Source organism: Ctenopharyngodon idella, chromosome 1 (genome assembly GCF_019924925.1).
Source record: "Ctenopharyngodon idella isolate HZGC_01 chromosome 1, HZGC01, whole genome shotgun sequence".
Taxonomy (NCBI): Eukaryota; Metazoa; Chordata; class Actinopteri; order Cypriniformes; family Xenocyprididae; genus Ctenopharyngodon; species Ctenopharyngodon idella.
In genome coordinates, this window is record NC_067220.1 from 19508845 (window position 1) to 19523514 (window position 14670).

General features: G+C 34.8%; 1 protein-coding gene across 3 annotated transcripts in view; it reads right to left on the reverse strand.

The window, feature by feature from the left end:
- Positions 1-1249: 1249 nt before the first annotated feature.
- The window catches only part of rapgef2a (Rap guanine nucleotide exchange factor 2a), a 44122-nt gene continuing 30701 nt past the window's right edge, over positions 1250-14670 (reverse strand). For 2 of the 3 annotated variants that reach the window (XM_051889853.1, XM_051889875.1), the window contains exons 17-29: positions 14414-14657; positions 14031-14191; positions 10887-11127; positions 10417-10800; positions 9633-9844; positions 9419-9542; positions 7638-7661; positions 6200-6417; positions 5608-5736; positions 5339-5488; positions 4752-4911; positions 3591-4117; positions 1250-2334 (exon numbers count right to left, since the gene is read on the reverse strand). In XM_051889853.1, the coding sequence (XP_051745813.1) occupies positions 2309-2334; positions 3591-4117; positions 4752-4911; positions 5339-5488; positions 5608-5736; positions 6200-6417; positions 7638-7661; positions 9419-9542; positions 9633-9844; positions 10417-10800; positions 10887-11127; positions 14031-14191; positions 14414-14657 (2600 nt within the window). In that variant the 3' untranslated portion in view covers positions 1250-2308. The remainder of the gene's footprint in view (positions 2335-3590; positions 4118-4751; positions 4912-5338; positions 5489-5607; positions 5737-6199; positions 6418-7637; positions 7662-9418; positions 9543-9632; positions 9845-10416; positions 10801-10886; positions 11128-14030; positions 14192-14413; positions 14658-14670) is intronic. The other variant, XM_051889864.1, reaches the window with a different exon arrangement.

The window sequence follows — 14670 nt, forward strand, 5'->3', positions numbered from 1 at the left end:
AATGAAAATTCTGTCATTAATTACTCTCCCTCATGTCGTTCCAAACCCGTAAGACCTTCGTTCATCTTCGGAAAACAAATTAAGATATTTTTGATGAAATCCAATAGCTGTCTGACTCCTCTATAGACAGCAATTTAACCACCACTTTCAAGGTCCAAAAAGGTACTAAAGACATCGTTAAATAGTCCACGTGACTGCAGTGGTTCAACCTTAATTTTATGAAGCGACTAGAAAAACAAAACACAAATAATGACTTTATACAACAATATCTTCTTTGTCATTCTCCTACACTCAGTGCTTTCAGGTTATACGTCAGACATTGAAAGTGGTAGTTAAATTGCTGTCTATAGAAGAGTCAGATACCTCTCGGATTTTATCAAAAATATCTTAATTTGTGTTCCGAAGATGAACGAAGGACTTGCGGGTGTGGAACAACATGAGGGTGAGTAATTAATGACAGAATTTTCATTTTTGGGTGAACCCTTTAAGTCCAAGTGAGAACATCCTGTTTTTAATTATTTTATATAGTTAAAATTTATATAAAATGTCATAACATTAATATATGTACAATAATGTTCAAAATTGTAATGTTCAACAATTATATACTAATATAAGATATGTCAAAATGCTTTCATAATAACAATACATAAAATAATAATAATGAAAAACATTTAAATGTCTTTGTCAATAGCTTTATAATTGTCCCACCCTTGAACTTCATACTTTCATAAAATGCTTTGAAAATTTCTATATAATGAAGTCCAGTGCTAGTTGTAAAACTTTTTACTCCAGTGAACATTTCTCAGTATTTCTGAACATTAATTTCAGTATAGGAACATAAAGTCTTGACTATGGAACATTCTACTGTTGTGGCACAGGGGAAAAGATAGAGTTAAATCTTACTATTGTTCTTTTTTGTGACAACACTAATTATAAGCTATTAATTTGAAAAATACTATTAATTTGAAGCCCCCACTACCTGACAGGTATCACTGAAATAGATGTCCTGAGATACAACACTGACAACCCTGGGCTCTGTAAACAGCAGAGAAGAATCTGAGCACAGACCACTGGTGTTAGCCAATCAGAAAACATGGAGGAGGCTCTCTGCCAGTGGCATGTGTTTTGGGCAGGGCTACCTGTTTGTCAAAATAATGTCAAACTTTTTGCAAATTCTTCACCCCCAAGATGCTTTGTACACAACATTAAAGCACCAAAAGAATTAAAGATGGAGATATGAGACATGGGATTTCATTGCTACAGTGTTTATTTTCCTTCAGTCATTTGTAGCTGAATTGTGTCCAATAAACAGAATAGGTCTCTGAAATCTTTAACAAAATATAACCAGTATTTACAATAGTTGTATTAAAAATACAAAAGTAGTTACAGACTTTGCCAGTTGTCTTTGTAAAAGACGTAGAAATACATGTGATTCTTATAGATTTGGCTGGGTAGAAACACAAGGAGCTAAAAGCGATACATTTGAACTCATGACATTCTATATAAAATATATTGTCGTAACTATTTACTGACCATATCATGACCACCTATCATCTATGCAACAACTATAATTTATATATTCTTGACTACTGTCTCTTGCTTCTGAAAATTTGTGCAACAATTCATGATTTGTGCCATACACTTTGACAGCCAGAAACAATAAAACTGACACATAAAATTAAATAAAAATACAAAACATAAAATCTTTTCAAACAGAATCTTGTGGGCACATTTGGAAAGTTTTTGGGGTCATGATCAAATGAGAAAAGGCATGTTTAAAATGTAAATGAGTAACATTAAACACTGATATCAGAACAGAGATGTCTGAGACTATTGAGGTCTGTGAGAGGCAGCTGCTCAGTCTTTTCTTTCTGTCTTCAAGTGTCCGAAAAGAGCTACATCTCCTTCGGTCATTGATTTTAACACTCTCTCTCACACGCACACAAACACACACATACAGTTTCTTTAGCATGTTAAAAAGTAACATGGCAGATTAAAACTTCAAATAAAATGACATAATACTGGTTTCCATGGTTTTGTAACACTGATATTGCATTATGTGCAACACCTCTCATCATTCTGTGCTTAAAATGAGACTATGTGCTTCATTTTACTACGCAACAATCTGTTTGTTCCTTCTTGTCTTTGTTTTGCAGAACTTATGTCAAAAGTGCCAACATTTTCTCTGCTCCTTTACTCTTTCACAGTGATCTCCATGAAGGGCCTAAATGCTGTAGTTCAGTCCAGGGCCATGTGTCATATCAAGGTTGTGAAACTATAGGGGTAGAGATATTATAAGCGTCCCTTATTAAACTGCAGATATCTGCTCATTTTCTGTAGAGAGAAAAGACAAAAAAAAAAAAGAAAGCTTGAATTATAATTTCCAAATATTTAAAAATATAAAAATATAATCTTGTTTATCATAAACTATAATAACAATAAAATCATAATATGAATGAGAACAATTTATTTATTTATTTTCTATGCAAAATTTTGGGCTATGTGTAACTGTTAAGCTATACATTCTTGGCTGTTATTTAATATATTAAACAACTGTATGAATAATAATATTAAAATCAAAATAGTAATATCAAAATTAATAAATCAAATACACCGCCGTTCAAAAGTTTGGGATCGGTAAGATTTCTAATGTTTTTAAAAGAAGTTTCGACTGCTCACCAAGGCTGCATTTATTTGATTAAAAATACAAAAAGAAAAAAACAGTAATATTGTGAAATATTGTTACAATTTAAAATAACAATTTTCTATTTGAATATATTTTAAAATGTAATTCATGCCTGTGTTGGCAAAACAGAATTTTCAGCATCAAAAAAACATTTATTATCAATGTTGAGAATTTTTTTCCAGGATTCTTTGATGAATAGAAAGTAAAAAAAAAAAAAAAACAGCATTTATCTGAAATAAAAATCTTTTGTAACATTATACATCTTTACTGTCACTTCTGATCAATTTCCAATCAATGCATACTTGCTGAATAAAAGTATGAATATAAACTTTTTTGAACCAAACTTTTGAACAGTAGTGTATAAAAAGCTTTCTATTACAGGTAAATGCTGTTCTTTTCAACTTTCTATTCAAAGAATCCTGAAAAAAAATTGTACACAGTTTTCAACATTGATAATAATAATAAATGTTTTTTGAACATCAAATCAGCATTTTAGAATGATTTCTGAAGGATCATTTGACACTGAAGACTGGAGTAATAATGTTAAAAATTCAGCTTCGCTGTCACAGGAATAAATTACATTTTAAAATATATTCAAATAGAAAATAATTATTTTAAATTGTAATTTCACAATATTACTGTTTTTTGTTTTTTTGTTTTTTGGTATTTTTAATTAAATAAATGCAGCCTTGGTGAGCATTAGAAACTTCTTTTAAAACCAAACTTTTGAATGGCAGCATAAATTATATAATCAAAATACTGTCCAACTGATTACTGGTCTATGTCTAGCAGTTTTTAGCAATACAACAATTATTTCTGGTCTTTCCATTTGAATCTCTTTTGAAAGTCAGAGCGATGTTTTGCTGATGTTTTTGTAGTGATTACTGCATAATCAAATACTCACCATCTGGTTGTGGTCGTCGTGACTGGCAGTGGTTGTACGCTGGTAATCTACTGGATGGGTGTATTGGAGGAGGATCACATGACCTTTTAAGGAATCGAGACCTCTGCAGAGCTGCTGTGTAGTCTGGTGGGCGTCGCCCATGAGCGTGACTGTGGCTGTCTGCCTCAGCCAATGACAGAGCAGTATAACCAGGTGGTGTGGGCGGCGGCTCTCTAAAACGTCCCTCTCTACGACTCACAGTATTCTTGTTTGAATTTGGAGTCTCGTCTTTTCCACCCCTTCGTTTTATTGTTCCTGTGTCGCCTTCCAATTCATCACACCAGTAACCGGTAGGTGTGGTCACGTGACTACGTCCCATCCCTTCTGACAGTGTCTCCCAGCTGCGGTTGTCATAATAACCCACACGCTGTGGAATGCTCTGGATGTTGTCATGGGAACCACTGGAGCAGGACGTCCAGCTGCCACGGCCACTGTCTGCTGCGTCCAATGACGCACGGTCACACTGATCCTGAGTCAAGGAGTAGGACCTGAGAGAAAGAAATATAGAAAAACTTTAAAAATAAGGTACTTATGAAAGCTTGTTTCCGCCACACTGAAAAAAAGATAAAAAAAGATAATTGCGGCTTTTTATCTCACAATTCTGACTTCTTTATTCGAGACATAAACTTGCAATTGCGAGTTATGTCAGAATTGCGAGATATAAACTTGCAATGTCAGAATTGTGACATTGTCTGACTTTTTTCCTCGCAATTGTGAGTTTATATCTCTCAATTTTGACTTCTTTCTCAGAATTGTGAGATATAAACCCACAACTGCGAGTTGTAAAGTCCAGTTCTGAGGAAAAAAAGACTGACTTTTTTCCTCAGAATTGATAAAGTCAGAATTGTGATATAAACTCACAATTCTGAGAAAAAACATGCATATGCAACTTTATATCACACAGTTCTGACTTTATAACTCGCAATTGCGAGTTTATATCATGCAATTCTGAGAAAAAAAAGTTAGAATTGTGAGAAAAAGTCACAATTAACTTTTTTTTATTTTTTATTCAGTGGCTACTAGACCAAATGACATCCAAAAAACAAAAAAAACAAAACAAACTAAACAAAACAAAAAAAATCTATTAAAAAAAAAAAATGTTTTCTGTGTAAAACTTCTTACCCCAGGCTTATTTGGTCAGGCTCAGATCTACGCGTGCTGAGTGGGTGTGCAAGTGCATGGGGTTGAGCATGTGTGTGGTCATCAACCATGATGAGATCAGAGGAGGAGGAGCTTAACAGACTCAAATGATCCGATGCGTCACTCACCACTAACTGTGGGGCTATGAGAAAAACACATGCATAAATAAGCAAATAACAGTTAAATAAATCAGAGAATATCTTACACTTTAGAAGTGTGATCATCTGTCTATCAGGATCTATTGGTGATCTACTGGGATTTTCACGCACAACCATCTCTAGGATTTACAGAGAATGGGCCAAAAAAAGAGAAAATAACCAGTTGCAGTTCTGTGGGCTAAAATGTCCTGTTGAGGACAGAGGTCAGAGGAGAATGGCCAGACTGGTTCGAACTGACAGTAACTCAAATGACTACGCGTCATTTTACGCGTCCCTTTGGGAGATTCGCATCATGGATGTGCAGCTGACTGCCTGATGCTATCATGTCAATATGGACCAAAATCTCTGAGGAATGTTTCCATCAGTGCAACCAAGTTTTATTTAACTGAATCAATGCACATTCCTACATACCTTTTCTAGGTGTGCACCGAGGTGAGGTACGTGGAGAAGAGTGTAGAGAGGAAGCATATGACTGGCTGTCCTCAGGCTGTTTTCGTTGTCTGTCCCGTCCCTTTTCAGCCAGAGACAAAATCTTATGGAGAGACTGAGGAGACTGGGCACCTACAGACACAAAAAAACACCATCTCACTACAAACAAGACTTACAAGTCACCAGCAGAGGGCGTCCAATAATAACAGAACTCAGCTCATTTGTATAGGTACAACAGAGACAGGCCTTACCAAATGGTGCTAACTCTTTGTCAAGTGATTTCTTGATACTATGACTTCCATTTGTTTGCTGCGGAGTGGAGCTTCTTTGACCAACAGGAGATGCATCTACTCGCCTCCTCTCACCCGAGTTCTTCAGTACTGAAACCACAAGCATACATACACAAGTTTAGCTGGCCCATTATATGAAATATATAAATGTTTTAATTTTTTTTTTTTTTTTTTTAATGAACAGAAAAAAATTAAGTCTCAGATATAAATTTATGGAACATGAAGCTATTTTTTTTGTATTTCTGTGGTTTTTCAATTCCAGATTAATCATAACAATTTAGTCTCTAAGAACAGTCAATTTCATTACTATGCTATTATGTCACATTACGGTATTCAAGGACATTTGAGAACATAAAAGAAAAATATTCATGCATGACTTGATTTAATAAACTGAGCTGATGAATGCAAAAATACATGCACAAGAGACAGGCACTATAAAGTAATATACTGATATAATGCACAACTAGCAATAATCAATTATTTTTTATCTTAACCATGCGCGAAATCAGGAAGTCAGGGTCATTGTGTTCTTTAAAGTTGCGTGCCAACTCACTTGAGCTGTTGGCGGGCTCACACTGCATGGAGAGTTCATGGAGTGTGTCCTCATTACTCTCTTGTGTGTGCGAGTCCAGATACTGCCGCACACGTCTGCTCATCATCTCCACCTCATAGAGTTTCTTAGCACTGAGAAAAGAGCTTCGCCTCCCTTTCCTTTTCCCGCCCATCGTTCCGATGTCAGAGAGAGACGAGCTGCTCACCTGGCTTAGAGACCTAAACACATTAGAACAAAAGGCAATGTATGTTAATGGCAACAGGTCAACACATCAAACTAACAGGAAGTTAGCAAGACAACTAGATAAATCAGCCAAAGAATCCTGCCGGGGAATTATCACTGCCTTTTTTTAACATGCACAAAGAAGATAATAAAGATGAGAAACAAGCTACAGGTTAATGAAATATTTACATGTCTAGAAAGTAGGGATGAGCATGAGTAATCAACTAGTCAGGTACTCATTCTTCAACTAACCAGTAAACTAGTAAAATACCAAATCAAATTACTTGCAAATTGATGTTTATTTGCACTTACTTGCTGTAGGCAACAAGGTTATTATCGATAACTAAAACTAAAATTAATAAACAAAAAAATAAAAACTAATAATTGAAAAAGCTGAAAAAAAATCTAATATTAGATGAACTGGCAACTAACTGATATAAGTTTAAGTTGAAGCACTAAAATTGGTAATAAGCAGGAAATAATTAAACTAAAACTGAACAAACTAAAACTGAAATAAAAATAAATTAAACTTAAGCCATAATAGACAAAAGCACATTAAAATTTACTAAAAATTAAACAAAAATTATATATAAAAAAATTAAAATAAAATTAAAAGCTAATTCTAATTATTTGTAAAAACTATTGTGTATAAATTCTAGTAAAATAACACTGGTAGGCACCAATACATTTTTCCCCTACTGAATACAACTCTACTAACGGTTGCTAGAGTAGCTACCATCAAATGAGATTTTGATTTCATAGTGAAAACTTATGAAAGAGTGGTATTTTATTGTTCCTGCAACCACCTTTAATACCTCCTTTAGTAGTCTTTTTATAGAAACAGAACATCCATGCATTTTCTATGCAAGCCGCAGGTGAGTGCAAATATATATATATTTTTAAATCTTTGTTTTCATTAATGCATTTAAGTATTTTTATCTATTGTTGATCATATAATACTAAATAAAACATTTTAGTACTCAACTACAATATTACTCAATGCCCACTCCTACTCAAGTAGCAATACTTTTATACAATCATATAAATCATTGATAAGAAAATTTCATGCCTTTCCAGAAGATGAAAATTAGCATTTGGGAGAAATAAGCTAGACTATTAAAAGAAGTGTTAGTGTTGTTTAGTACACAGCAAAAACAATGACAGTTAAAAGAGAAAGCGAAGGAAAAAAGAGAAAGACAGTAGCATTCCCACTTACCCAAGACTCCTCCACTTTTTCTTCCTAAAACACAGACCAGTGAAGAGTCGAAGAACAAGAAAATTAAGAGATCAAGAAAAAGGAGACAAAAAGACACTAGTGCTTAGACAGTGAAGCCCATAAAGCAAAGGCCCAAAAACAAGAAGTCCAGTAAGACACCAAGCACACAAATGACTGTCAGTGTCAGCACAAACTATTAGCAATGGATATATGTCACACTGTGTTCAATACCTAGTGAGCTGCTTACAAACTACGTAGGAAACATTTTACGTAGGGATGCTTTGATCAAGATTTTTGCAGCAAATGCAGACTGATTTCTTGTCATCATGAACGGCCGATACCGATGCTGATCAATCAAGCTATATAAAAGTGATATGTAAGCTCTCTGTTGACTGTCACTGTTAACCTACACCCTAAAAGCATTTTTAATGATTTCACGTGCAAGTGGCATACTTAAATGTAATGGCTTATAACTCTACAAAAAACAAGGCATCATCAAGTACATGGTCTCATTTGATAGAAAACCTTTCAAATTTTGAAGAAAATAGATTTTGATCATGTTTGGAGGTTCTTATGTTACAACACTGCTGAGAAAATTCCAGAAAAAGTGATGCTATTTATTGATTTGTTTTGTTATTATTCATGCTTGACATGATGACTATTAGAAATTAGTGATTTGATATCTCAAAGCAATTAAAATACGGCATTTTGGAACCAAGGTAGCCTTTTTATCAAAAGTACAAAAACCTCTCCAAACAAGTGATCGGAGTGTTTTACTGAACATCAGAAATACTTATATGTGTAAACGCCAAAGCATACAAATATTTATAATTACATAGAATAAGTAACAAAGTAATAAGTTCTTGGTTGATGAGTGATAATCTTCCAGCGCCGTTTCAGCCGTGTGCTTCTATTCTATGTTGCACAGTAAATCTAAACGTCAATCTGAGCGATAGATCCAATCCAAGCATGTTCCAGCTGTAAAACAGTGTCTGATTGGTCTCTACACACCATACCCAAGATCCATTTTTTTTGGTTGAACTTTCAAATGACGTTGGGTCATGATTGCGACATGATCAGATCCCAGAAGCTAAGCAGCATGTCATTTTGCTCCATGAGGATTTTCTACGCATCATGCCATGTTGTGTTTGGGCTTGTTTGAATTGAGACAACCTGCTCTAAAAAAAAAAAAAAAAAAAAGATGTGAAATTTACTATGGTTTACTAATGTTTCCCGAAGTTACAAAGCAGAATGTGGCACAAAAGCCTCATCCGTATACTGTTTATATGCAAGTCAGTGGCAACTTTTTATGGTTTTATGTCATCAAATTGCCAAATTTAGTGATTACCGATCGAGTCATAGAACGTGTTTAACGGACAAAACTGATCTGCGGCTGATCGATCAGAGCATCCCTAATTTTAAGGCATCATAGGTAGGTATCTTAATTACGCTGCCTCACACATGAATGTTTCACGTAGACAGCAAATCCACAACGCTTTGCCACAAACAGAAAAATGTCATTAAAAATGCAGTGCAAGGCGACAGGAACTCATTTTCAAATACTGAACAACAGTGTTAAACAATATTTCAGTTTGATAAAAAACAGATTATTCTAAATCGGCCACTGATGAGGTTTCATTTCCTGTGCAGGTAGTAATGCAGCTCAGTAAGTTTTGAAAAAGAGCTAGTGTGTTTGTGTAATTATGCTTTTATCTTAAGTTTTAATTGATGATATGAGTTTGTCATTGCTGAATAACTGTACACTTTGTGAGTGAGTGTACCTAGTCTTAAAAAGCAATGCAGGGTCCATAGTGATGGAAGCCATTCGAACCACGTGTCTGATCTCTCGTGCAATCATCCTCAACTTCTCAAAATTCACCAGACCATCCACCTTGGAGTTGTTGCCTATAAGCACATGTTTGACAGGTTCATAGTCCATTTTTAAACCAAACTCTAAATTTTGAGGCAACAGAAACAGAGAAAAACGCAAGTTACCCTCGTGGAGGAAGGTGAGGTCTTTCTTAATGACAGGAAACAGAGGAATGACTGGCGGCTGCAAGTTGTGTTTGTTGAGTAGGTTGCGGTATTTGGCCATGTTGCGAGAAGGGTCGAAAACGTCCTGTAATTCTGCCAAAAGTTTCTCGTATTTTCCAGGCAATCGTTCCCATGTAGATCGCAACCGAGAGACAGGTGATAGATTGAACCCACTGCAAAATATACAGATACACTTCAGAGACTGTATAATGGGGAGGAGACAGACTATTCCCAGCATTAACATTAACAAACTTGACACATTTTTTTCAAGAATCACAAGCACACTGACACGTTTATATGGTGAGAAGCATGGAAGATGGCGTCCTATATTATATTTTATTGCAGACAATTTTAAAGAAATCAATTAAAAGTTTTGGCGGTGCTGGTTTTCCTTTAGTTTTCTTTGAAAATGATAGATTAAGTAATAGTATACAATAATAATAATTTTGTATAATATATATAATATTTATTTTATAATAACAAATATTTACAATAAATAAATGTATAAATTATAAATAAAAATATATTATACAATAGTTATAATATTTTAATTTTACAATAATAATAAAATGTATTGTTTAAAATGTATTGCTGCAGCAATATGACGCATCCAAACAATATGACTGGCATCATGATTCTACTTGGTATCATACCATGAAACATAATTAAGGTATTATGACAACACTAAGATACACATATACTGAAGTGCTCATTTGATAATGTATTTCCTGGACATTAAGTCTACCTGATAATGGCAAACATGGAGTTGAAGTTCTTGCAGTCACGGCAGTGAAGGGCAATCTTTATAAAGTGCTTGATGATCTTCACTCTTTTGGCTAGGTTGGTTTCCTGTACTATCTCTGTGGCGACCCAGAAAGTCTCCTGGTTTACAAGATCCTCAAAGTTGCGCAGGTTGGTGGGATGATCTTGTGGGTGAAGCTTAAAGAGGTCGCTGATATAATCTGTCGGTTCAATGCTGGAAAATAGCAGATAGTTGCGGGCTGACAGCTGATTGGCTATCTCCATGGAGCTCAAGGATAGCAGCGGAACCACAGATTCTCGCTGCATCTCCTGTGCTTCCACATCTGAACACAGTGTCTCCGTCTCCATGTTGCTCTTGAGATAATACCTGAAAAAAAAAAAAAAAACACCATCACATTAAAATAAATCACTAAATAGTCCATTTGAATTCACAAATTCAGCTTAAGTCCAAACCTAGCAGTCAGCTGTATCTTGTCAGCCAGTTTAGAGAGTTGATCAGGTAGTCGCCTCTGTTTAATAACGCCCTCCTGTGTGACCGACACCTCACAGAGTGAATAGGCCTCGGGACTTGCAGTCATGCCAAACTCTCGCATTGCCTGATTGGCTGCCTCTCTTGCTGTGGTGTCCCTATTGATCAGTAAGTAACGACTTTGTTGGTCTGCCTTGAAAATACGCAGCACCTGGTCTTGCAATTCTGTGAATGAAAAAGTTTAACAAAAGCATAAAACAACTGTATGTAAGCTTACAAATTGTTTGTAAACCTCAACCAGCACTGAGTTCCAAACATTCCTGCATAGCACAGATTACATGCAACTTCTAAAACTATATTAGCTAAATGGACGAGGTAGATGTCAATGAGGTAGATATAAAGATTCAAATGAAAAGAGATGATAGGAACCCTAATAACAAAGACAAAAAGGTTAACTGGAGATCCAGATCAAGCAGAAGTCAGATAAGGCATCTTGGCACTAATGAAAAAACATTCAAACATAATAAGCTGTACAGTACAACATCTTGTAGAGTAAAGTAGAGGCGATATGGAGACAAAGCATTTACTGCAGGGACAGGCAGAGCTTTATTCTAAAAGAGAAATGTCAAAGTACAGGTTCTTCAGTAACATGACAATTTTAAAATTAAAAAAAGATAATACCAGTCCTTTAGCGTATTCAATTTGGCAGGACATTTAAGGTTTGTGTCACTTACAAGTTTACATGTCTATAAACAAATAAAAGAAGGTCTGGCTACTAAGATGTAAGAAATGCTACTTACATGCTCATACAACATTTTTGTTACTTCTTGTAGGACTTTACTCTTACAATCAGTGGCCATAGTGATCGAGTAAGTGATCTAGTAAGATTTGCTGTGGTGTGGTGATCAAAGGCAACCATTGGTATACCTCAAACCACTAGACTCAATCACAGAGTTATGTGGTATACCTTTTAAGATGTAAAAAAAATGGATGTGTAAAGAGAGATCTTAAAACAATCATTTGTATCAGTGTATTATTTATTATTATAATTTATATTTTATTATTATATTTATTTTTATTATTATTATTATTATTATTATTATTAACAGTTCTCTTGAATTACTTCAGAACTTGCGGTGCTTAATTGAAAATGTTAAGAAGCTATGTTAACTTTATTCAGAAATACATCAAGACAATGCTAAAAATAAACAGCAGCTACAGAAACATTTGTACATAAAAAGAGAAAACAGTTAGAGTGGTATATCAATTAAATAAAAAAAGAAAGAAAAGAAAAACGGTAACTTAGGACTTGGCCCAGTGGCAAGTTTTGCAGATGGCACAAAGTGTATGAGTCTACAGAGACAGGACACTGAAATAAACCAGAGACAATGTAATAAAGTGTGGATACAGTCCCACAGCCTTAAGGCGTGTTTAATTTGACCTAGAGTGTGAGTCAGGCTTGCCAGACAACCGGCAAAACACAGTATATATTAGCAAAAACACAAGGCAACAGTGCTGCTACAGCCCTTTTTTACTTTCAAGAAAGCAAGAATTTCCTAGAAATCTGTTTTTATCCACAAGTGACAGATAATCCATGCTGATGCCATCAGTGTGAAAAAACTGCCACTGACTCAAGTTTGCAGAAATGAATCATTTCTGTAAAAGAATGTTTACTATAAAGGGCTGAAAAGATCAGTATAGCAGAGAGAAGGAAAGACAGGCAACTAGAGAAAACTATACAAGAGATTTTGAGAGAGAGATAGACAAGCAATTACGTGAGACAGGTTTCTATGAAGACAAACGGCTATCTAGAGAAGACGAGTGGAACTATACGTCAGGTGTCTAAAAAGACGAGCAGAACCGCAGCAGTGCACAAATACTCACGAGTGAATCCAGATGCTGTGAGCAAGGAGAAGGTAGCGGGATCATTAGTGCATTGCACAGATATAACAAAAGTAAAGCAGGAACACAAAAAGAATTTTTGAAATTGAAATAAAAAGTGTCCATGTAAACATAGGCAGCGGAGCTTGAAACAAGCAAGCGTCCTGTGGGTCTCCACAAAGAAAAGCCCATGGAGGTAAGCACGGCTGATCATAGTGAGCACAGCTGATCATGTGGACCATCCTCGCATCTTTAATGCATTATTTTTGACAGATATATAATATACAGATTACATAATGAACACTGTTGTTGGTAACATAATCTAGGTTACTCATTTTTGGTAATGTATTCTGCCTACTTTTTAGATTACTTTTTTTTTTTTTTTTTTTTTTTTAAATCAAACTTACTTTAAAGTTACCATTAAACCTACCATATTAATATAAAAAAGCAAAGAGAAAAAAAAAATATATTCCTTTTTTGATATTAACATCATAAAATGTATTACTGAACATTACACCAGGGTTTCCTAAACTGGGCATAATATAAGAACTGCCGTGGGTTTATGAGTTGATAAAAAGCTAACAGCCTCATAAATCATAAAAATATAAAATTAATATAAAAACCCCCCCACTAATTTAAACACTTGAACATTAAAAATATAAATATTTTATTTGTTTACCTGCATGTCAACAGTTACTAAAGGTGTTTCACAGCTAGACATAACCACTATTTAGCAACTTGCATATTCATTTGTTTTTGCATAATCATGTGCTTTTTTCCCCCTCAAATTCAGAAGCATGGAACAAAAAAAAAAATTATTTACACGACATTTGTGAATATAGTCAAAGCTAAATGGTTTGAGACAGCAGGATTTTTAGAAAGTAAAATTTAAGAGAAAAAAAGAATTAGGGAGAATCAATACATTATAAATAATTTATCTGCTTTGTGTGAATAATATGTTATCATGTATTATATATTCACAATAATCATGTAATCCATAATCAGTTCTACCCAGCTCTGTGTATGTGTGTGTATAATATATATATATATATATATATATTTAATGTTATTAATATTTAATTATATTAATATAATTAAATATTATATATTTTTAATTACATAAATATAATTAAAATTAATATAATTTTAAAAATATGGAATTCTATTGCATTTTATAATTATATTACATTATCATCTTGTGTACACTCATTTTTAGGTATACATTTGAGCATTCTGTATCCATTTACCTGGTGGCTGTGTACTGTAGTCGATGATGCGTTGTTGGCCTTGGGCCAGGTCAGGGTTACTGGATGAGAGACTTCCGCTGACCGGCATAGTGGACGGAGTCTGTTTGTTCTGCCGTAATCCCACAATGCTGTCATCCTGAGTCTGCCCTAACCCGAGGTCACTACACAACAAAAGCATAATGACTCAGCATGACTTAAAAAAAAAATGAACATTCATCTATCAGAATTTACCACAAAAACCACATGGGGCTGATGCGAAATATTGCTAAAAACCCATTCCATTTATAAAAATATGACTAAGATGACAATATTCGTACTCTTTGACTCTTCTCTTTGACTTTAAAGTCAGCAATAGTGTGAGAAGAATGTGTGTGCTTTTATACCTGTAAGGTTTCTGAGGTAGGATGCTCATGCGTGTCTTGTCTAGAATCTTCATCAGTTTGTTTCGGCCGCCCATTGTATGTGCTTTGACCTTCTTGCTGACCTTTTCTTGACCTATTACATCAGATCCTGCCCCAAGTTCAGGTACAGAATAACGGCTATTTTTCTTTCCGTCACCAATCTTTGGAAGATGAGGAACGCCATTTTTCCTTTCCTCTGCCACCCTGGCCACCAACTCCTTGAAGACTGAGAAGAGTGA